Here is a 25,107-nt window from a genome sequence, read left to right as displayed (position 1 = left end):
ATTTGGCCTTGAGTTAATGGGATTGAAAACACATGCCGGGAAGTTCTGAGTGTGATCTGCACGAGCGGAAAGGTCAAATTGATCTCCATTACTATATATCCACTATAAATAGAAAGATATGTACTCCCTGATCTGCCCTTCAACTCTGTGCGATGTAATAGTATATGATGCTGGAAGCTTTACCCATCTTTGTTTATACGTTTTCGCTGGAATTTCTCTGGAAAAATTGTGTTTGGATTACTAAACATTGGTCAGCACGTGGGTAGAAATAACTATACTCTCTCAACAGGGTAAATAAGTTTTGGGAAAGAAATTAAATAGTTAAAATAATAAAGGTACTAAAAAAATATAATATACAATGATTATTTTAGTTAAATATTACATGAAACACAACCTATATCATTTTGATTAAATACTTTCTATAGAAAAAGTATCTGCATTTCTCTTTAAATTTTCTTACCCAGTTTTGTTTATTTATCTGCGTGGGCATAACCTGGAAATGGTTTTTCAATTATCAGGAAACTAAATTTTAGCCAACGCTAAAAGCAAAACAAATGTAAACAAGTCAATGGAATTTTTATTCCTCGAAGTTCCTGTCTCCAACCTTTAATTAAATAAAATAAGTAAAATATTTTTAAGAATTATGCAGAGTGGAGAGTTCATTGATCAATTCAATACCACAATTGACGCACTTCCTTTGGCCAAATCGAGCAATGCAAAGACAAGTTAAAATTGTAAAAAACGACACAGAAAACAGGAAAACAATCAAACAAAAATTGAAAACAAGATACGGGATTTTCTGAAAGAAATATAGGATCGTATACGTAGAATAAATTAGCTGGCATTTTTTTTTATGATCATCTTTAGCGTCATCGCGATTTTGGTTTAAAATTGTTGCAAACAATGAGTGGGTGCCACGACACGATCTATCAGAAAATCAGAAAAGCTTTCCCATAACCGATCTCCGGAGCTTTGCCACACAGATGCACGGAAAATCGCTCACGGATAGAGCAACCTACGCCGTAAAGGAATGCGCCGTGCTTTTTGGGGCCGAAACGGAATGGCAAAATTCTGAAACGAGCAAAGTTGGTGAGGCGAATTTTCTTGGGGTTTGCAGTTTGAAAAAATTCTTCGTTGAGGATAGACCGCTATTTTTTAGGAGTAAATTTAAATTGTAAGCCAACCCGAAACAGATTAATACAACACAAATAAATAGTAAAAAATTAATAATTATAAACGGAATTAAAAACAACCGAATAAAATAAAAAATAAAGTGCACTAGGACAATGTGAAGAAACTCGGTGACAAGTTATGGAAATATGATGGAATTAAAAACGAATCAAAATTCCATACGAGATAGACAATTGATTATATAAGAGAGATCGAACATAATGACATTTGATACCAAAGTGTTGAAGCCATTCAAGAGTTTGTGCAGTGAATTATTTACTAAAAACAAGATAAAATTAAAATTTAATTTTATTACAAATTAAAAATTTACTTAAACATTTTAAAAGAATTTAATTCAATTTAATATTTGAAAACCTTTGCACATTTCGTCGATATCGCAGTAAATTCCGATGAAAGCCAGAATAACAGAACGAATTCAACTCAAGGACATTTAAAAATAAAAGCAAATTTAGCTGCAGCTTTTACACAGATACAGATACACACTCTCACACCTACACGCACACACTGACACCTAGAGATACGTTTTGGCCAGTTCTCATACACAGAAGTGTGAAATTTCCTATTTAACATAAAAATATTTTTATATTTGAGCAAACCAGAAGAAGCAGCACACGAAAATACACAAAAACCGAACAGAAATTTATTTATTTTTAGTGAGTTTGATCTTGCGGTTCCTGCCGTGGCCTGATCGTGGTATTATATTAGATATATGTATATATTTTATAATCTTTGCACTGCTCTAAAGTGGCACACAGTCTGTTTATTTTCGAACCGAGAGACTTTCGGCGTTAAAGCAAAAAACTAAACTGAGAAAACATCACATCAATCGAGAGAAAAACGATTCAAATTCGTGCGTGTTTTTCTGGCATTTCCCGGGAAATAGAAAGAAAAAACAAAAAAATATATATTTGGAATACATTGGAAAATTGCTAAGACAACTTTATCCTCAACTTTATTACAGCGAACGAGTTCAACGATTTTTTTCGTGAACAGAACAAAACAAATCGATCAAAATGTTCAAAAACCACTTGGAAATGATTGGGCGCAATGAGAGCCCCAGCAAGAAGGCTAAATTCTGGCAGTCCTACATCAGGTCCCTGAAGGGTAAGTAAAAAGTTAATAAACAATATAATAAAAGAAAATTTACATTTGAAATACAATACAAGATTAAACAGGTTCAATAGAACAAAAGATTTTAAGTGCTTCGAATAAAATAAAGTAGCAAAAAGGAACCTATTAAAGTTCATAACTTCTTCCAAATATTATTCAATTTTAAAAAACTATATTAAAAGATATTTTTAAATATTTCGCTTTCGAGCTCATTTAGGGACACTCGAAATGTTATTCAGAAATATATTATTAAGCTTTCGGGCAATGAGCAACACAAATAGCTTAGCCTATATATGTGTAGTCTATTTATTTTGGCAGGTGTCATATCAGCCGTGCTATATACTTAGACATGGTCTGTTGGGAAAGCTTTTTCGCCATCTCGAGCATATAGAGAGGAAAATCTAAAATATGTGCTGCTCAGGCCTTAGGAAAAGCAGAAAATATAGGATACACATATAGAGGCGCATCTATGATAGACACCGAATAGAAATCAACATGATTTTGTTGTTTTTTTTTTTGGTCCGCTGGCATTGAGCCAAATAGTGAAAATAGCCGAAATATTTGAAAAGCAATGAACTAACGCTGGGTTATCCAAACAACTATTTATAGGCTCCGAGGATATCCGCGCCCACGAGGCGCCCCGTGCCTCTCGTCCCTACAGCTCCTACCTGGACTCGCCCTCCTACAGGAGCATCTACGACGAGCCAGCCACCGCCAACGAGCGCGTCCAGTCCTCCGGCTACAGATACCTGCCGGTGAGCCGCGACACCTACGGCTACTCGCCCCGTGCCATCTACGACCACCACTACAGCCGAACAAGTAAGTTGGCCCAAAGCCGTAATCTTCATGCTACCAATCCCCGCCTAACTCTCTACACAGCTGAGAATGTTTCTCTTACTGCATTGAATACTCATAGCCTTGCAAAACAGTATAAAGAAGCATCAGTTGGATGCATTAAATAAAAAATAATTATGAGAATTATAAAGTAGTTTACTATACCTTAAATAATATACTTTTTGCAAATATTTATCTGTGATAAAAAATATATCAAGATTTCAAGTCAGTCAGTTCCTAGAATTTCTTTCAAGTATAAACCTTCTTTCATAAAAAAAATATATATATATTTTATTTCTTTTTTGGCATTTAAAGTACATTCCTTTATTTCAAAATTTAAAATTTGCAAGGTTATATAAGCTTCGGTTAATACGAAAGCACTGAGTTCTTTCAGCTTTTCTCTCGCTCGCTTCGACGCGCCATCAATCAATCAATCAGTCGAGTCATTTCAATCATCTCACAACTGCATTCTCGCCGTTGCCTGCCACAAAAGCTTTCGACAGCACCTTGAATATCTCAAATCCGCCATAATTTTATAATTTTTTTCCTTTATGACCTGCAATGGTCTTTGTGAGCGCGCTATGATTTCATAAATTTAAAAATAAAAATGGCCAGCGCGAAGAGCCAACAGCCAAAATACAATTACGTCAATGAAAGTTTCGCTTCGACTCGTTGGTGTTGATTTTGGCAAAAAGATCTCAGAAATGAAAGACAAAAAAATTAGGCACAATATAGGCTACACACAGACAAGCGAACTTTTGTGTGCCATATATCGAATCAGGTATACTCGTACATATAAGAGCAATTTTTGACTCAATTTTTGGGTGCGTGCTCTGGGATCAAATGACTGTGGCGGCCCTCGATGCGCGGAAACCATAGTTCTCTTTTCCGATTTTCCGAATTTCCACACACACTTGCACACACTGGCGAATCACGCCGCCATTCCCGCCCCCCCGTTTTTCCACCTTCAACCTGGTACCCCGTTTGCCCAAATTATAGTTTTCTTTTTTGGTTTTTTTTTGTGTGTGGACTAACCAATTGTTTTTTTCTTTCTTTCTCTCTTTCATAAATGTTTCAGAATATACATAAATGTGTGTCGTCAAAATAAATACAAATATGTATCCGAGCGATATGTATATATATTATTTTCGATATTTTATGCGCACTCTCTCTATATATATTTATATATATATTTGTTGTTCTCTCTAGGCAAAAGACAACTTAAATTTAGTGAAAAGGATTTTGTGTGTAGCTGTTAGTTTAAATATTGAAATCAGAAAATGATTTATCTTGTAGCCCGTATATACATCTGTATATATATGTATGTGTTTTGTGTGTGAAATAAAATCTTAAAACAACCTGCTGTTGCTCTCAATGTGGTGTTGCATCCCATCCATCAGATCATCCATCAAGTGTCATCAAAGGGTTTGCTATGTGAAGTCCCATCAATTTAACATTTAACCACGCCTTGTACTTCATCTTACATTGGGTGTAGTTCATTTTTAATAAATTGCTTTGTTATACGCTTTACTGAATTTCCGATTCCCTCTTCTTTTTACGCTGCTTTCGCTATGATAATATTGCTTTCTGGGATTGCGTACGTATCAAATATTGCGCATACGTCGTGTGAGCCCACGCCTAACATAAAAGTACCTTCCTCTGTAAGCTATGCAATATGAATTCTTTTGTTGCTTTTTTTTTGGAATGCTTAACCTTCAAAGGGATTATTATTTATTTTTGTAATATTTATTATTTGTTGTTAATAGTTCCAGCAAACTACGATGCAGAGAAGGCCTGGAATGATCATCTGAAGCGCATGCAGGAGATCGAGCGCAGGTGGGTGTCCTTTATTCATTTTCCCCTCATCATTACTTAAACGTATTATTTTTTCTTCAATCTTAAGGTACCCATCTCGCTACGGTCTGTACTTGAGGGACAAGCCCCTCACGCCCAACTCGCTGGTGCCTTTGGAGTACGAGCCAGAGGACAAGCTGCTGGCCGAGCTCAACAAGGGTAAGGATATCAAAGACATTTTCTAAATCCAATGCCAGAAACAGAAAATCCAACACCAACATCAGCAGGAAAGTAAACAACAACACAACAACATCAACAACGAATATTTTAAATTATTATCTATACAAAATGTAAGCACGAACTCAACAAAAAAATAGCAAATGAAATCTGAAACCAACATCTAAAACGAACTCAACGAAATTTTTTTCAAATTCAGCCAACATTAAAAAAAAAAGAAAAAACTTTTGCAGACTTTTCTCAATCTTTGTTATGATTATATTTTGTTTCAAAAATCTCTTTTGTTTAATCTCTCTTTTGCAGCTTTAAAAGTTTGAAACGCTGAGCGTTAAATGAATAAAACAACTTTTGTTTGATTAGCTCGTAGTAGGATTTATGCAAAATGTGTTAAACTTAAACGAAGCGAAAGAAAAAACGAAAATTAATTGTAATCAATTTCTGTCTGTAAAAAGAAATCCCTGAAGCCCTGCAATAGTCAAGTGAAAATTTCGTTAAATGTTTCATTGTATAATATATATATATAAATATACAAAATGCTTTATTTTAATTATTAACTTATACAAAATCAACAACAACAAAAGTAATAAATCCAACAACAAAACATTTATAAAAAACCAAATCTAATTTTAATTTTAGCCATTAAATATATTTAAAGTAGACATATCTAACCAGCCCATCCATTCGATCGTACCTAAAAACCACCCATCCCAAACCCCCCGATTATCTTAAGCCTTTCTTCTAACAGCTGCTGTACCAAAGAGCATAGTTTTTGCTGCTAAATCGACTATTCGAGCCCACTGTAGCCCCACTGGCAACGTTACCCGAACAAAGAACACTATTTCCGCCCTACAGTTACTTTAAAAAAAAAAAAAACCAACCAACCTTAATTTAAAAATAAAAAACATATTTAATACCAACGAAGAAAACACGTGTTTTGGAACTCTCTATCGCAACGGAAAGTCTTGTTTTGGTCTTTAATTTTCTAACCAATCATTCGCATTTCGATATTAATATGTCAATGTTTTTACCTTGTCCAGTTTGCTGTTGTCTTTCGTCTAGTCCCTCGTTTCACTACTAAAATCAAATCAAAGCATAGAAATTCACATTACACTGTGCGGTGTCTGTACATAAACTGCCGAAAATACTCAAAAACTACTATTAAAAACTAAAAATTTTATACAAACTCAAATGAAATATTTAACGAACTCTTTATTTGAAAAATGTATGTTTCATGTTCTCTGGCAGACAAACTGTAGAATTACTTTGTGGAATCCACAATCAGAGCTCCCATTTTTGTATTTGTGTTTCGTGCCCACAGTTTTGTGTAATTTGTATCTATGTATCTTGTTTAGTTTTGTTGTTTGTTTTCAAGTGTTAGCATTTTAGCGAACATCGTTGGTTGGTGATGCTTTTTCCTCTGGTAAGTAAGTGACTAGGAAAAGGAGATGCGGGATAGAAGCAGGTAGTAATTACTCAAAGCAATTGATATTTTATAAGAACACAATAGTCCTCAAAAAAAATTTAAAAATGTTGAGAATATGTAAAAGAAATTATTAGCTATTCACAATTATATGAGCTCCATTTAGAATTTGATAATTATTTTTGTTCCCTGAATTATTTATTTAGTAGTTATAGGTCTTCATTTAACTTGCACATTCAAAAATACATATAAAATTTTTTTTGATATTTTTTAAAATTTAGTTTTGATTTTATTACTCATAAACAATTTAAAGTAGCTTAAATGAGAGTGGAAATTCTTAAGCTTTTACTTTCAATTACTTAGATATTTTTCTGGTTATTGAATGGGTGTTCCTTGACATGATTACTCATTTAAATCCCCGTTGCGATTTCAGCCCGTCGATCGGCCTCGCCGTTCCGCCCAGCGAGGACGACCCGTGCCGGCAGCGAGCCGTACGTGCCGCCGCCGAGCTACTGGAACCGCGAGGGCAGCGTGCCCCGCGGCGGCCCCTCGGTGTTCGACCGTGCCACCAGCCTGGCCCCGTTCACGCGGCCCAGCTTCCGCGCCAGCTCGTTGGAGCCGCTGGACGAACTCTTTGAACGTAAGTTGCCCGCGATCGCCGAGGTTGTTGATTCGGCTGCAAATGATGCGCCCAGTCGGCCACTCGGTATTTTCGAGCGCGCCGGCTCGCCAAGTCCCACTCCCGTGAAAGCCGGTCGCTGGGGACCACGCCCCACCGAAGTCGCCTACGATGCTGAGGGTAAAAGTCCAAATTTCACTTTTATATTTTCCCCACCAAAAAAAAAAAAAGCAAAAATTCTTTAAAAATATTATCCGAATTTGTCCCGATACAAGAAGAGACGAAATTTGCGTGTTATTGTTGAATTTTATGTGATTCCTTTTTTTCTGTCGGCTTCCTTTGCCTCAGCGAAATGAGAGACAAAATGAGATGGAGTTGAGAGATAATGGAGATGCTGGTGGGCGAACGCGTTGAAAAATCGTTGCCATATTTTTCGTGACGCGTTAAAGCCTCCCAGCTCCAATTCCCCAGCTCCCCGTGTGGCCATATAATTTGTCAAAATTATTTCCACTCCTTGGCTTCGCCAGCACGAGTATCTACTATATGTATCTCGCGATTTGAGTTTGAGTTTGCCAGCAGCATCAGCAAAATTAGTACAGTGTTGCCCGAAGTGTAAGCGCCGCGCCTTCAGTCCTCGAATGCAAATCGATTGAATGATTTTCAAAATTAAATATAAATTGTATTGGCAAAAGAAATTTGTTAAAATTAACTCAGTTTTTTAATCGTTTCTATAATTGAATTAAAAAGAAAACTAGTTAAAGATAATTCAGTTAGTTAATCCGTTTTTCAAATAAATGATTTAGTAAAACAATAATTTTTTGAAATACGATCCGTTTAAAATGTAAAGCATAGAAATTAAAACAGTTTCCCCTTGAAGCCTGTTACCCAAATGTAAATAACGATTTAAATAACGATTTAACAATCTATTAAAAATGAATTCAAAACTCCAATGATAAAATTTTGCCAGATTTTGAAAAACCACGAACCGCTTGATTGAATCGGTTTGCAATCCTTACAGAAATCCAATACCAGAAACCTATCTTCACATGATCACTGGTTCGCTTATCGATGTGCTCACTGTAGCGCCTGTTTCCATCTTTCCACTTGTCACCCTCTATCTATCAATCAGTTTTCTTCAATTTTCTTTGCCATTCCCCTTGCATTTTCCCCTCCGCCATTTATCCTTTTGGTATTTTTTCCACAATGAAATCCCAACATACGCATGGAAAATATCAAATTATTGTTGATTGTTAAAGCGTTGTTTTTTTTTTTATTTGATTTACTTTTGTTTTAGTTTAAAAAAAACATAGCAAAAACAAAAAATATTTTTCTTTCTGCTCTTCTTGTATACATTGCTACAACAATACAAACAAAATGAAATGAAAACCAAACAACAATATTTGATTGTATACCCAACAAAACGCACAACAAAACAACACAACACCGAAATGAATTCATTCATTCAACATTCAACACCATATCTGATGACTATGCTACTGAAATAATGCCAACAAAACAGGACTCCCGATCTTCCATCCCCGTAACCGGATCAGGGATCTTCTGAGCCCCAGCCCCAACTTGCCGATCTCATCGATCGTGCGCGATCCCTTCTGGTGGGACGTGGATGACCTTGTGCCCTTCCGCGCCACCTCGGTGCCACGTGCCTCCAGCCCCGTGGCACGCGACTCCTACTTGTCGCCGGTGAAGAACCGCTACTTGTGGTCCAAGCACCCAGCCAGACCCTTGACACGTAAGTAATCTGTACTATATATTCATTTAAAAATATTCGATCTTACCAATTGAAGAAAATTAATTAAAAAAATATAAGTGATGGGAAACATTTGTATATTGGTAAGATCCATCCAATGTATATAGCTACACAGTTTGTATATACTTTGTATATACCCTTCCCTAGAAAGCCCCTAGATTTTCCATAAAAGCATGAGAGAAATAAACTTGCATCAGATTAAAGAAAAATTGCATTACATAAATTGATTTTATTATTATTATTATTTTTAAACATAATAATTAAAAATTTCAATTTTATTAAATTATTAGAATATTAGAAGTGTATTTTTATGATTTGATGTGGATTTTAAACAAAGTTCATATCGCTTAAATAAAATATTTAGACAAAAACTTAAAACAACAACTGAGAGCTTCTAATTTTCTTTCATGGTTTTGACAAAAATATATTTATACATATACCCTAAAAATATTATTTATATTCAACATTGTGTATTTTTTTATTTTTTATTTACATTTAAATTAACATAAACAGCTGAGGAAGAGGATTTATTGTAAACAAAATATAGATTCAATATCACAGTCGTTTAGCTCTAATAACAAAGCGACGCTATATCAATCATATAGCAATTCTGTAATTTTTTTGTACTTAATTTTACATAAATTACATGTAACGAAATGAAAAAACGAATTGGTAAGAAAAAGTAAAAAGCATGTAAAACGATAAATTTGTTCATTGTAGAAACTACACGATCGACTTGTAGTGTTCATAGATCCTATTGAAAAAGATGTCCTGTAGAACCCCGTATTATTAGTTTTCCCCACAATGTAGAGTTGATAACATCCAATAAATATAAGCCTAAAAAAATGATTGAGTTCTGTAATTAAACTAAAGAACTCTTTCATAAACTTTAAAATTGTACGTAACCTTTGTAGAAAACATTTGATACAATCTCTGCACGCCCCGTAATTTCTTTTATATTTAAATGTTTGTTAAAAATATTTATTAAATTTTTTTATTAATAATGATAATTCTTTTGAATCCTTAGCTCACCGCTCAATTTTGTAAACGAACGAAACAACGAACTACACAACAACAAGAACATCCTGAAAAATAACAACGAATGCATCATTAAGGGGCTCCTTAAAAAACAACGACAACTAGTTTTTGGAGTAGATCAGTAGCAAAAGGTCTTAGATCTTTTTTTTAAAGTCTCAATATCCGACGAAAACGAATGAATTTTTTCAAAACTGCGAAATCTCCTCTCGGGAACACATTATCTTTCCCGTTTTGAGGTTTCAATAAAAAAACCATTTGCCAATAAGTGCGTATTTCCCGTAGAAAAAAACAACCGAATAAAACTCAAACTCTCTCTCTTTTTATTTTTGATTTCTTAAGAACCTGTCTTACATTTTAAGTGCAAGAATATGAAAAAAATCGATTTACATTTATTATAATAAAAGTATAAAATCAACTTATGAGTTCCCATTTGAAGCAGCACCATCAAACGATCAATGGGTATCATAAATTGTTCCTTTTTTGTATATTTTAGATGCTATATATTAAATATTTATACAACTACTCGTATTTGTAAACAAAAAGAATCGGCTCTGTTGAGGAGTTCGATAACATTTAGAAAACTGTATAAGGGATATGTATATCTGCCACAACACATCCAACATTCGGCCTATCCATACATATACTGGACATTTTCGATTTGTAATAAAACTAAAACAACAAAAAAAAACAACAAAATTATGAATAATAATAAAAAAAAACTTCTAAAACCTAAGTTAATGAGAATTTAATTTGATTCATTTAGGAAGTGTAGAAAAGTGCAATTTAAAAATTGATTTTGTTTACTCTATTTGAAAAAGTGTTTGCTTGTATAATATTTAATGGCTGTTTTGTGATATCCTTGAACTCCTTAAAATGGAGCCACCTTGACGCGACACAATTCAATGTCCATTGAGCATTTTTGCCCCGTTTCCTGGCATTTCCCCCTTTTCTTGGTCTATTGGCCTGGCCATTTATCTTTCCATTTACTGCCTCATTGCTCCATTTTTTTCGTGTTATTTTGACGTTTTTGGCGTTTAGCACGCAATTGTTTCGCACTTCTTGTTCGCTGATATTCTCCGCCTGCCATTTGTCTATGCCATGGCTTTTCTCCCACTGAATAGAGGGAAAATCCAGGGGAAAGGGGAGTAGGTGGTTGGTGGAAAACCCATAGCGTTTTTCTGGCAAGAACCTGTCAAGTTGCTCCATTGTGTTTGCTCTCCAATCGCCTTAATTTCGCCTGCTCCTTTATTGTTACTGGTCATTTGTGACTTCTTTTCGCTACAATATAGCTCTGCTGCTGCCCTCTTTCCACTTAATTATTGATTCTAACGAATTTTCTATTTGCAAAAGGTCAATGCAATGTCAGAGGCCACTCCTGCGAGATCTCGACTGCCGTGTTTCAATAGCATTTCAATTGCTTTTTAACTGCGTTCCCCAGAGTTTAAGTGTGTGTGCCTGTGGGAAAAATGGAAAATGTTTGCCCAGTCACGTGCAGACTTTGCAATTTTCGTGAGTCTCTGGCCCTTTTTAATTAAAATATTTATTAATTTCCCCGACAGAATATGCATTACATATATGGTTTTATATGGCTTCAGGACCACGCAATTTATTTGGACCTCGATTTTCCACTTCGTCATGGTAAATGCTTTATGAGAATGAGTTGAATGATTTCCCCAACGTTATTGTTCGTATTCCTCAATGAGTTGAGTGTTTATCTGGGGGGTGGGTATTTGGATAAATTTTGGGGATACATGAGAAATGGTTGTGGGGAAACTAGAGCGAGATTCACATTTAGACCTATCCTTCACCCTGTCAAGTTTAATTGACTTATTGAAGCCAACAGGCTAACAGAAAATGAGCCTGGTTGAGATGGGATAATTTGGGGATGCTGGAAATGTGTGAAATGTATCTGGGATTTGGGGTAATACATTTCAATACTTGTAGAAATTCTTTAAGGAAAAATATAGAAATAAAGCTGTTAAAAATATATAAGGGAAATTTATTTCATTTAATTACATTAAAATAATTCATTTAATTAAATTAAATATAAAATTTAATTAACATTGAAAGAGCTTTAATTCTAGCCAAATTAAATTCACATCAGTTATTTATTCCCCCAAAAATTCCTGTTTAAGACTATTTACCCAAAAACCTTCTTCTCTTCTTTTTAAACCACAACTAAGTTGTCAGTCTGCGTTTCCCGGGAAAACTAAAACCGCGTTCAAATTGCAGTTCCAAGAAAAATCTGGGACCCAAAAAGTTAAGTAAGTTCGAATTGCGGCTGCTGCTATCTGTCAAAACGATTGAATCTCCCTCGTCTGGTTGTCATCTGCGGTTTAAACGACGCCTGTTGCTGACGGCCTCGCTTCTCTTTTTTTTTTGTGTCTCGTTTTTGGCCCGAACTGGAGATTTATGTCTTTGCGAAACTTTTTTCCCCGCCAGTTATCGTTGGCCATCAAGTGCACGTGCCCGAGAGTTGGCCAAAACTGACAGTTCCTGTGCTAATTGGTCAGGGTTCCTCCTTCCGCATTGTGTATGTGTTGGCCACTTGACATGCCCGTCACAAATAAACGGAAATACATGAAAGTGAGCAAATATGAGCAAAGTGAGCAAATATAGCCTACTTTAAGGCTTGCAATTCCATTGTCTTCCAAAAAAAGGGTTTGATTTTTAAATCTATGGTTACATCCTGCTTGAAGGCAGACATTTAGATGAAAATAAGTCAAGCGTGGATTTTTCCTTGCTTGACTGCCGTTTGGGTCAGCCAAATTAATTACATCAAACACAGAAATTTAATTTGTCCAACCAGAAGAAGTCAGAGATGAATGGAGGCGAAAATGTCTCAATTGAAGGCTTCCCGCGGTCTTGACGGGTTGATTGTGCTGAATAGCAGCTACCCCGAAGTCATTAGTCGGATAATCCCCACCCCTTAACCCATTGAAGCCCCCCCCATGTTGATGAAAGGTGCTTGAACTGAGTTATTATGGATTCTCTTCTGTTTTCCAGACAATGATGGCGCAACTTTAATTATTTGTGAATATTATAGAGAGTGAGTTACTGGGTTCATCAGCTTGATTGGAGGTTAAATTAAAGTGAAATGATTCAAGCTAAATTACTGCAAATTTACAGAGTGAAATTGTGGGGAAAGCAGAACCAAAAGTTTTTGCTTGCGTACTTTTCATTTCTGTACTCAGCATTACTAATACGCCATGTGCAACTTCAGCTTGGCCAACAAATAACTATCCCCGCAAAGAGCTTAGCCAAAGTTGCTGAAAGAGCTGGCAAACTTGGCGAGGGGCCAGATTAGAGCTGGCTGAAAAGATAGCTCACGAAATAAGGGGAAGTGCGGAAAAACAACTTTGTCATTATCCCACAACACCTGAGAATCCCCAGCTGAAAAGGCAGACAAAGGCGAAAGTTACAACAAAAAACAAAAAGTAAGAGTTGGAAAAATATCATTTGCACTTATTCGCCAGTCTTTTAGTAAGTTTATTTTACGATTTTACAAAAGTTTGATAAATAGCATGGACAACACTAGACTTTGGGTTGCTACTTAAATAAAATTAAAATGTCTTAAGTCAAGTGAAGGAAAGTTAGATGAATACTTAAATTTATAATTTGTAGAGAATAAATATTACAACATTTTTTGAGGCTAAAAAAATTCTTTTGAGTACTTTAAACATACAAGTTCATTGTTATTTTTGCTATAAATATCAACTGATATTGCTTTCACCTCCACTATTTTACTTCCCCAATCCAGGGTGGCAAAAGTTAATCCTCTGACTTAGCTTTGAGTTGGATTTTTCTCCTTTTCTGCCATTTGAAACTGCAGCCTTGATTGATCTGCCATAAGCTGATTAATGTGTCCGATGGCAGGAGACCGTGAAATCTCCGAGTTAAGTGATTAGTTAAGAGATATCCATCTTCCTTTCTTACTCGTAACTTTAGTCGTGAAAAATTGAGACGGAGCGCCGTTTAGGTCATTTATCAAAAACGTAATATCCAAAAAATTAGCGATTTTTTCGAAGGAGCTTCTCAATAGCCAGCAAAAAATGAGCAGTGAACGAAGGTCAACCACGAGATGCTTAAGACTTGCCGCAAAAATGCGAAAGGATGCGGAAGTGATTACTTCCTGGTGTCCCCAAAAATGCCAAAAGGCTTTATAAGGGGCTTTTCTTTCCACCCCTTCACGTGAATTATGAAGAGCTTTTCCGAATGCGTGTGGGGACTCTCAGAGTTTTCAATTTTTCTTCGCAGTTATTAAGCTTTAATGGGAATGGCATTTCGATGTCCTAAGCTCATTGAAAATTTAAGTAACAAGTCAAAGGAAACAAGGGTTTATTTTTGAGAGTTTTTCACTTACTGAAGATATTTTATGTTTACTTGCGATGTGAATGTACAGTGCTTTTCTTATAAAAATTTAAACATGTGTAAAAACACACTTTATCACTAAGGAACGAAGTAAAAATACATGTTTTACAAAAAAAAATGTTTGGTTAAGTGGCACAATCATCACATTTCAGCTAGCAATTTGCAAACAATAATTATTTTTGAGTAGCTTAATCCTGTTTACATCATATTACAAAAGCATTTTGTAATAAAATCTAAACTATTTATCAATGCCACAAATTGGGTAATTCACATATAGACAAACAAAATAAACGTATCGTTTCCAATTTGCAAAGCTGACAAAAATTGTGGGGCGATAAGGTTGTCATCGCAACAAATAGTATGAAATATTCTGTGAAATAAATAAATTAGCATAACAAATACTAAAAGCAAGCTCACTTCAATTTCAAATTAAATTTTGCCCTAAGTGCTGACAATTTTTAAAGATTTCTTTCCCTTCAAAGGAGAGTAAACATAATTCGGAGGGTCCTCCAGCGATTTCCATAAGCTCTTTACCCGAAAAACAAATTTATAAGAGAATATTTATGTAAATGTTGTGTGTATATTTGCATATAACTTACGGGACAAAATGAACAATTTCGGGGCACCCCAATTTCGAAGGTCGAGAGGAGCCAAAACGAGGCTCTTTAGACAAGAGTTACTTCCTCATTCATAATAAATGCATCGCAATTTACCAACAACCGAGAAGCAGTCTGTTCTTTTCGGGCTGTGCACGAAAATTTTCCGTTTAGGCAAGCATAAAAATGGGAAATCAATTCGTTTGCAGTCAGCGCAGCATGCAAAAATTGCGCAAAACGAGATAACGTGAACAACATATTTTGCTGCCAGAAATTTTCCCATTTCGTTTTGCTAGACAAGAAAAATCTGTTGAACTTTTGCGGCTTGTAAATTAAATATGATTGTCATAAAAGTTGGCTTCATGATTTATGCGGTTGCAGTTGATTTATTGCATTGTGGTTTCTTTTATTAAATGGCAAATTTATTGGACCTATTGGCAAATCATTGGATTAAAGCTGCCAAATTGATTGCGGTTCGGATTGCAGCCTTTTTATAGTGATTTATAAAATAAACGTAGTAGTTAAATAAATTCTTCAAGAGCTGAGAAACGGAAGAGTAGTAATTTATCACATAGTCCTTCGGCAGATCTCTGAAAACAATTCAGCAGTTCCTGAGGCGATTGTTTGCCTCCATATTTGCTCAGCACTTTAAGCTTGGAAAAGGACCTCGGGCCAAACCCCTCATAATCTGTCGCCCATCTGCTGAAATGTGGGTCAACATCTGCAGTGGAGCAAACCACCCCGAAAACCGTGGGTTATTTATGCCGAACTGAAGCATATTTATTTACTTGTTTGTGTTTGAGCGGACCAAAAAAACCCACACATCGAGCAGTGAATGGGAGACTCAGACAGCTCGGAATTGTTATTGTTTGCTCAGATTCCGTTGACAGACAAGTCCTGGAAGGACTCTATAGTATGTTAATGAGCAGTAATCTGGCCAGCTTAAATTGGAGGAGAAAGACGAATTCTGGGGGGAAGATGTCATTTTGGAGCTTTTGACAATGAGACAAATCAAATTGGGGTTAACGCATCAATTGCTGTGTCTTTGTAAACAAATGCGATGCTTTCATCTTATTTGGCATGACAACCAGCAATTTTTGGACAGTCATAGCCCCAAACCACTGTTTGTTGTTCCCTCCCAGTTCAACCCATCAAAAGTTATGGCGCAGCCAGTCAGTCGCATTTTCATTGACTTATTTATGGGCCGTAATGAGAAAATGCGAGTCAAGTAATTGATCCCATTGGGGGTAACAACAATACGAATGTAAATTGTACATCAAATTGTTTTCGCGCTCCATAAAAATGGTTATTGCATCCATAGAAATGTAGGAAAACACATCATTTTCTACGCTTTTCGATTGATTTCGAAAACAAAGTTAGACAACATATTGCATTTGACTCGCGACTCGCTTTATTCCATTTAAGATTCTCTGCTTTGATGAAATAAATTTAAATTGCCAGAAACTTTTTAATGCAGCATTAGGTGAAATTAAAAATTTTTTGGCAACGTTATCAAACGATTTTCTCCCCTTTGCTGAAAATGTTTTATCTCAGACAAAAGCCATCAAAGTTTTCCCTCCTTTGCACATCGGCTTTTCAACCGTTCTCGTAAACTTTTCCGACTTGTTTATTTGCAAACAATTTGCCTATTTGCTTATGGTTTCTGCCTGATTAAACATGCCAAACACACGCAGCCACATAAGTATGCAATGCGAAGCGATAACTTTTTGAAACGCTATCAAATGCCCTTTTTCCCAAGGAAAACTCGTGGTTTCCAGCATCCTCAGCTTTTTGTGTGTGTGTATGTGCTATATCTTTCTATCAATAAAAAAACGAGAAGAATAAAATGAAACTGTCACAGCTTTGGGCGACCTTGGCAACCATTTGACTCCTTGACGTGCTAAACAAAAAACTTTTATCCTTGTGCCGTCAGGTTTATTTGCCAAAGTGTGAAAAAATGAAGAGGAAGCGTTTTTTTGGGGGCTTTTCTCCTCTTCAGAAAAATCCAAAACACACAAACTTTTGAGGGAAATCAAAAACCGCACCGCTTATTTAATCAAATTAAAACCACTTAACAGATGCCGGCAAAACAATTTTAATTAAATTTGAGAGCTAAGTTTAAATGACCTCTTGGCTGCAATTCAATTTGGAATTCCTTGAACGCTGTCCAATAAAATTCCCGGCCAAATGTGTCAGCCAGTGGAAAAAGGACCCTAAATATGCGGCAAAAGTGCCAGAAAGGAGAATTGCAGCACCTGAGGAAAATGCCTAAAAGATTGCCTAATTTAAATCCCAATTACATTTATTCTTTCTCCTCTCCAGAAATTGAATTAAAATACTGCTCGCTTGCTTGAGTTTTCTTTCTGGAAATGTAAACCTGTGTTTTCTTTGCATTAAATTAAATTTAAAGCGAATGATAAGATGCTGTTTAAATTTTCTAGTGTTTGCTTTAAGTTAAAGCGAAATATTTTAGTACATATAATGCTTAAATTAATGTATAAAATTCTTTCGAAATTGTGTATTATTAGAATTTGCTATGTTTCTATAGAAGATCTTTAGATCTTATTCCAAAATATTTTCCCCTGACTTCCTTAATATGTAACTAAGTTAATCTTGTTAAAGGAAAATTCTCCCTCATTATTTTCCGCAACGAAAAAATAACGAAGCAGGTCCTCTGTGGGTGCAGAGTGTTTACCTTTGGCTTTAAAATTTAATATTTCGCTTACATTTATCAAAGCCTCATCGGCTTTTCACTTAATAAGGGAAAGAACACTAAGAAGTTCCTAAGCAAAGCAAATTCATTTGGCTTACCTGACTGCTTGTCACGCCCCATAAATGTGCACTTTATTTTTATTACAAATTAAACACAACAACGGCTTTCAGCCCGTCCTCATTTATGCCCACTTGCCTCTAAACTGCTTTTCCACGAGATTTTCCTCTTGTTCTTTTCGGCCGGATGGAATCCTCATATGTGTAGAGACACATTATTTTCGCGTTGACAGTTGGCATTAAAATGAGCGCCCATAAATATTATTAGCTGCTCTCGCATTCCCCCCCACATTTTTCCCCCCCGCTTTTCCTCTCCGCTTTTCCCCACCGCTTTTCCTCTGTGTCAGAGTGACAAGCAGCTTTGGGTAAATTCCCTTCATTTTTTCCCTCGTCCCACTTTTAAAAATGCCGCCTGAGGGCGAAAAATTTGTTTTGTTTGTCCTGACCGTTTTTTTTCAGGTTGAATTTCATTTGCTCTGTTTTTGTTTTGGATTTCCTTTTTTTTCGGGGTGGTACTTTTCAGGTTAAACATATGTTGGCTCATTATCCTTTTTTTTTCAAGCTACTTTTTTTGGGAGCCTTCATAAACCTGATAAAAGGAGTTGGTGGCTTCAAAAACTATTTATAGCTTCACAGGACAAAGGTCTGTTTACTATGAAAATGTTTGGGGATGACAGGGAAATTTCAATTTTTCGCCCACAGCTTCATTAAATAAATTGGGATGAAAATTTACGTCGAATTAAGTTTAAGCCCGGCCAGCAAGAAAATATTTATGCTGTTCCATTGGCTTAAATTTTACTTAAAGCTGTTTAAAAGCGTCGGACTGGCCAAAATACATTTTCTGTTAACACATTTTCTGGGACATTTGCGGTTTTTGTTTTGTTGCGGCTAACAAAAATAAGGAACAGGGAATTTGTACTGAAAATGCGAAAACCTTGTGGGAAAAACAGGGCCAAATCGTTTTGTATTTGTTTTTGGTTTCAAGAAAAGCTTTTTGTTAGCTCATGTGCGTTGGCGTTTTAGTTCTAGTTGTTTCTGTTCTTATGACAGTGTAAATATTTCTCTTGGCCAAGGGAAAATGCGGCAGTAGGTCTGTTTTGTTTATAAATCTTTTCCTTTATTTGCACTTTGGCGCATCAACTTAAATTAAAAGGGAAATAAAATGCTGGAAAAGGAAAACAAAGAACGCAGAGATATCCCCTGCCATAAAATCAAGTTTCTGGTCTTCCTCGTTTTTTTTTTTTGCTTCCTAATGTCCTGTCCCACTAGGATTTCGTCCTGTGTCCATTTCAGTGTGTGTTTCATTCGTTTTACTGTCAACGGTGATTAGTTGGTCTTAGTGTGGGTTGCCTTTCCCCCCAAATGTATAGAATAGAAGTGTGTTTGTTTGCTTGTTTATTTATTTGCCAGCATCCGTTTGTCTTTTTCTCGCCCCGCTTAAGCATTTAATTTCATTTCAGTGCGTACGGTGAATGAAAAATTTAATTCGAGTCAAGCTGCTTAAGAGTCCCTGGGGACACTTGGCTATTATTTTGGGTTTGTCTAGTCTTTCTGTGGTGCTATTTGGTCTAGAGATTTGGCTTTGCTCTTATTTATTTACTAAGTGGCTTTAAACGTTTGGTTTTTTTTATAGAACTACAAGACTTTTGCACTTCAACAGAAATAATTCTATTTATTAAACATAAAAGATTTCTCTTTAAATTTGTTTTAAATTAAATTTTTCTTTTTAATTTTGCCATGCTCACAAAGTTTTTATTTTCTTATTAAGTCTGTAATCTGTTCCCACACACTTACTTGCTTCCTTTGAAATTTAAATAAAACTCGAATTCATGACCTCAAAATGACAGCAACAAAGCAGCGTGCTCGCTCTCAAATGTAAATTTACATACTTGCCCCGCTAATTATTCATAATTGAAATAAGTCAACTGCTTAAAATTGCTGGAAAAAGTTTAGGCCCACCTAAGGGGAGTTTTTGCGCTGTATTTGCTTTTGTTGTGTTTATTGCGGGGTTACTTTTCATGGACGCAAGGACGAAGCTCCGGGCATAATTCAGTTAACAAGCGGCGGGTTAACTTTTCGGCTTAGCATAAATTATTACTGACTTTTCCGAACGGAAGTCGAGTTTCCCCTTACCTCCTTTCTCCTTCCCATTTTCCATCGCGTGTCTTGTGATGTGGCAGGCACGCATCTTCATTAAAAACCTACACGATGGAAATTAATGAGCGCCAAACGTGGCTTAGTCAGCCACCCCTTCCTACCCCCCCTTCTTGGCTTTTCGTACCCCTAGTCACTCATCAGATTGGCAATAAACGGTGGGCTGACACGTGAGACAAATGCATATGAGTTTGGAGACCCTTTAACTCTTTCATGCCCACTGTTGCCTACAGGCAACATTGACTTTTTGAAGTTTAAATCGGTTAAGATTCAAAATTTTTGTGGATTTTTTTTTATAGGCGATTCCCCTTATTAATGTTGTTTAATTTTTGGTAATTTTGGCGAATGCAGCTGCAGCGTGTGCTGAGTTATCACTTATGATTCGAAGCGACCACAGCTGCCGAAAAATTTTACCAAAAAGTGTCCGTGCAAATAGTGCGATTAACTAAAATTAGGGACAAATACTAATAAAATAAGTACGTACATATCTTTAAAACAGGTAAGACTATGATAAAAGTATAAAGTTGGGCTTGAAAATTGTTTTATAAAGAGTGTGGATTTTTTCAAAGGCCTAAAGGCAACATTGCAGTAAGGACATACCAAAGCACTTAGAGTATCGAAAATCGATATGAAAGTTACTTGGGGTTTCTATTAATCATTTATGGCGTCAAATATTTTCTATGTGTCCCCAGATTAATTTGGGCATGAAAGGGTTAATGGGCGTTCTGGCATTCGAGCGGCTAAATAGAGGGCGGCGTGGCTATTAAACATGACAGGCACAGACACCGGTCTGTGTTTACCCTTGGCTGATATCAAATTAGCGCCCAGACGGCATCAGCTCAGGGCCCCTTCTCAGATAGCATCGTTCTTCTCGGGCCGACGCTGCGTATACGTAATACGTAATTCAATAGAGGCACACGCTGCGTATGCACAATGCCCATGCAGCCGGTAATTTCATTTTCTCGCTTCAGCCACTGCAGGAAAACTTTTAATGGGATTTCCCGATACAGAATTGCGCCTTCGCACTCAAAGTTGACCAAGTTTTGCTTTAACTCTTTCAAGTTCGCTGGTTTTGCCTTCGGTTGGCGAAACTGCTAAGAGGACGCGATCTTCCCTGTTTACCTTAGCCAATTAAAGCCAAGGCGAAAACTGGCGAAAAGTTTTGAGTGCTAATTTCTTCCGTCAACAAATTTAAAAATGATTGGTTATGTGACGAACAGCAAACGAAAAATTAAATTTTAAAGGGTGAAAAACAGGAAACAGTATTAAATATTTATTTTATGGTTTTAACTTTTTTACATAAGTTCTTAAGAACTTTTTAAAAGATTTTTAGTTTATCTTAAACATTTTATCCTTCATAAATACTTTAGAGTTCTCACAAGCTGAAGGTGAACTAAGTGTGTGTTTACTTAAATTTAGTTTTCCTTATTTATTTTCTGTTTAGTTTCTGTCTTACTTTTTCATTTCAACTTTACCCATTAACTGAACCAATCCTAGAGCAAACTTTCCTAGTCATGGTGCATAAATCTATATTCAATCTTATCCACCTGCAGATTGACTTTAGTTTTCATCAACTTACTAAGCCTCTTCAAACCTTATCCAATCTTAACCTTAGCAAACTCGAACCCCAGCATAAGGCCACAACTTGCATATTCACGGACTTCATTTCCGTTTTCCATTAGAGCCGGGAAAATTTCATTTTCTGCCGCACTGATTGGGTCAGAACACGGGCCTCGATTTTCCCGCTTTTCCTGTTTGCTTTTCCCGGTCCGTCTTTCGAAGTAACAGGTGCAGGAAAATAAAGTGGGGAAAACAGGGAAAAAGGGATGGAAATGGTGATGGAGGCACCAGGTGAAAATGTGTGTATTTTGGCAGCTTGTTGAGTGTTTCGCTTTAGCCGCTTACGATTCGGTTGCCTCGGCAACGTGGCTTTCGTGCCTCAGCCACTCGTTATCTCTAGTTGATTGCCTTTTAATTAGTTGCAAGCTGATTATGCAAATCTTGCCGCAACAAGAAGTGCCATAAACAGCACATCCATATGGCAGTGATATATGGCATCGATTTAGCCAAGATTCTCTGCCGTGCAGAGAGGCTTGAAAAGTTTTATGGCTTTGCCAAGTGAGGCGTTAATGTTTAATGTTACAGTTGAACCTAAGATTTGGGTATCTAAATTTTTAAGAGCTATTTTGAATACAAATATTTCAGATTTTTAATAAAAAAGAGTTAGAAGTCTATCTTTAATTTTTTGAACAAATTAGTATTATAACTAAAAATAAAGGATCATTTCTTATACATACTTTAAAATTGAAAGTATTTTGCTGAGTGCAACCTGTAGTTACTTAAGCTTCCTCGAACCTCGCAAATTCCTGTTGTCTCTTGATTTATGTATATTTAATAATTCAGACTTTATCACACCGAGCAGCAGAAACTTCCTCCAGAGTCCGGCCTGTTTTTGCCACGATTCCAGCCACAAGCCACCCAGAAAACAGAACTCAGGACCCAGAACACAGAACACAGAACACAGAATCCACTTACTCATGTGACTGAACATAAAAATTCTGTATTCCGCTTGGCTGCCGTTTGGCTGAGAAAGAGAGGCAGACATAGTGTTGCCCGAAAGAGATGGCAATAGAGTGGGAAGGAGTGAGTGGGAGTGCGAAAAGAAATATCACTTACAGGCATAAAAATGCAAATTAGAATGAGATATGCTGCAGTCCAGCTGGGGAGACGGTGGATGACATCTGTGGACCGCAGAGGCGAAAAAGGGAAAACCGAGGAAAACTTTAACACCAAGCTGCTGGCCTAAAGGCGAAGCAAAGAATGAAATATTGGCCACAAACCTACTGCAGGCCATCTTCTTAGCCAGGCGCAGATTATTAGCCATAGCTTAAGGGAATAAATTCCGCAGGATGAAATGGGCAGAGTGCCAAAGTTTCTGAAATGCTTCTGGCCAAGTTTTCTTGCAGACTTCCTTTATAATTTTGTGATTTTTGGCGCACATTACGAACACGTGCGTCCCGTGATTTATGCAATGAACAGCAAAATATTTGAATAATTACATAATTGCACGAATCAATGAACAGTAATGACTTAAAAAGACGAATTGCTTTGCAAATTGTGTAAATACTGTAAAAATACAACAAGACTTGAATAAGGTCAAGTAATCCCAATAAACTGTTCAAATTGTTTGTCAGGTCACTTAATTACTTTCCTGAATTTTTCATAACAATAAATAACTAGCCAGCATTCAGTAGAATTCAATTTTCAATCTGTCACTTTCGCAGTTGACAAGCTTGGCCCTGCAAAAAAGAATTGAACTTTAATTTCCTGAACTTCTTTCAGGTCAAAGAAATTCAAGGCAGTATTTTTCAATAACAAATTGTTTTCATTCTGATGCCGTCAATCAAAAAGTGTCGAAAACATTTCAATAAGCCAGGTCGCCGTCACCTGTTGCTGCAAGGTGAGATTGAGTGGCCATGTCAGCAGTTTAACGGTTCACTGAGCACACACACACACACGCACAACAACCGAAAGGGACGGCTAAAGCGAATGGGAAAGAGAGAGGGCGATAGGAAAAGGACATCTCAAGTGTCAAATGTGCTGAACTAGAAAAGTTCCAATAAAGATGAAAAGAAAAAGGGCGGGGAACTCAAAATTGAATTTGCCTGAGGAGCATTTTCCCTGCTCACAATCAAGCAAACGGGAATCCGTGTGTGTGTTTGGATATGTATGTGTATGTGTGTGCGAAGGCCAAAGCTGTTAAATTTTAACGTTTTTGCCTTCTGGCAATTTGCATGCCTGTGGTTAAAGTGCTTATCATTATAATCAACACCCAAGCGACAAAATTCATGCAAATGGAATGTGTTTGAGAAAAGTCGAAGAATTCTATACACTTTTTTACCTGCTGTAATTTTTTAAAACATAGAAAAAAATAATTCAAAATATTTAACCAACCAAAGACAAAACAAAACCTTTCCAAAAAAACAAAAAGTGAATTGTTGGGTTTTATGACATAAAAATATGCGGTTGAAAATGCTATTAAAGGTACATAAATATCGGTTTCCCCCACAATTTTATGATGTACAAAGTATTATGCAAATATTCCCCCCAAAGCACTGCAAACTTTATATGCAAACATGGATTCCAAACCATATGAACATTCTGACATATCCGTAAAAATGCCTTAGGTACATTATTCGCTCACGTGCCAAAGTGAGGGCATTTCATTGTTATGAGAATTGTTGATAGGACAAGCTCATTTTACGTTTATTAACTTGACAACCAAAAAAGGAGGTGGTAAAAGGGGAGAGGTTTTCAAGTGTACATAACTCCCTTTGATACCAAAATATATTTAACTTATTTTTAGGCGCTCAGTGTGACTGATTAGACTAAAACTAACTTTAGACATGACCCCCGTGACGTAGGATTTGCCACCCCAATTTCACCCGCGTGATGTTCCTCTAATTACAATCTACTCTTTTATATTTGCTTCATTTCCTGTGTTTGCTTGCCACTTGCCGATTTGTTTATTTCCGCGTGATATCATTGATTAGGCTAATCACACTTGCTACTGATAAGCTTATGATGGCTAACTATAGTCAATTATTGACAGTTGATAAAATTCTGTCGCTATTTTTAGCGGTATACAAGAAACATTTTTGGTATTTTTTGTATGTATGATTAAAATAAATGATTTTAGGTATAAAACAGTTAAATATTAAAAAATACTAAATATTAAAATGAATTAAATAAATAAATATATAAAAAAAGAAAGAACAGACTTTTTCATTGAATAAATGAACAATATAAGTCTAAGGAAACCATTACCATTAACAACGCAAGTTTTTCCCATAAGTCAACTCGTATGACTGCATTTCCGTGCTTAAGACAGTTAACACGAAACGTGTGTGTGTGTGGGTGTGGGTGTGTATGGACCCATATTCCAAGGACTCCCTACTGACATCACATTCATCAGGAGATTTTGTCTGGCTTCGGAAACCCTTTGGTCCCGTGTCACGCCTGTTTCGAAATCGTATAAAACTTTCACGGCATTTTCTATTTGTTTTCATTTTCCCCTTTCAGTTTTTTTCCTTTTTTATTTGTTTTGTTTGCTGTGGCTTTTGGCAAATTCCAATGCTTCAATGGAAACTTCGCAAGAAAAAAACCAAAGCAGGCAAAACAATCAAATTGAAAAGACTTTTCTCGC

The 25,107-nt window shown here is 36.3% G+C and overlaps 2 protein-coding genes across 11 annotated transcripts in view; one reads left to right on the top strand and one right to left on the bottom strand.

The window, feature by feature from the left end:
* Nucleotides 1–25,107, bottom strand: part of LOC108098835 (soluble guanylate cyclase 88E) — a 37,504-nt gene that overhangs the window by 8,969 nt on the left and 3,428 nt on the right. The gene's annotated exons all lie outside the window — the stretch shown is intronic.
* LOC108098836 lies at nt 1,047–10,744 on the top strand. Of its 8 annotated transcripts, none has more exons than XR_001771882.2 (9): nt 1,047–1,174; nt 2,153–2,295; nt 2,911–3,120; nt 4,923–4,971; nt 5,039–5,148; nt 7,020–7,226; nt 8,725–8,955; nt 9,487–9,645; nt 10,001–10,744. XR_001771882.2 is itself a non-coding variant. In XM_017201995.2 (8 exons), exons 2-8 carry the CDS (start codon nt 2,205–2,207, stop codon nt 10,018–10,020), a joined length of 1,098 nt encoding a protein of 365 aa, XP_017057484.1. In that variant the 5' UTR covers nt 1,047–1,174; nt 2,153–2,204; the 3' UTR covers nt 10,021–10,744. The 8 variants fall into 8 exon arrangements, 4 of the variants coding, with proteins under 4 accessions (XP_017057484.1, XP_017057485.1, XP_017057486.1 ...); XR_001771879.2 differs by having other exon boundaries at nt 4,902–4,971; nt 7,020–7,385; XR_001771881.2 differs by having other exon boundaries at nt 1,048–1,174; nt 4,902–4,971.

The sequence above is a fragment of the Drosophila ficusphila genome, unplaced genomic scaffold (genome assembly GCF_018152265.1).
Source record: "Drosophila ficusphila isolate 14025-0441.05 unplaced genomic scaffold, ASM1815226v1 contig_791, whole genome shotgun sequence".
NCBI classification, from domain to species: domain Eukaryota; kingdom Metazoa; phylum Arthropoda; class Insecta; order Diptera; family Drosophilidae; genus Drosophila; species Drosophila ficusphila.
This window is presented reverse-complemented; position numbering and strand designations above follow the sequence as displayed.

Excerpts from the sequence above, each read along its gene's own strand:
- LOC108098836 (XM_017201995.2), top strand. The coding sequence starts at position 2,205 with ATGTTCAAAAACCACTTGGAAATGATTGGGCGCAATGAGAGCCCCAGC. Across the intron at positions 7,386-8,724 it reads AGTCGCCTACGATGCTGAGG|GACTCCCGATCTTCCATCCC; the intron begins GTAAAAGTCCAA and ends CCAACAAAACAG. Across the intron at positions 8,956-10,000 it reads CCCAGCCAGACCCTTGACAC|CTCACCGCTCAATTTTGTAA; the intron begins GTAAGTAATCTG and ends TTGAATCCTTAG.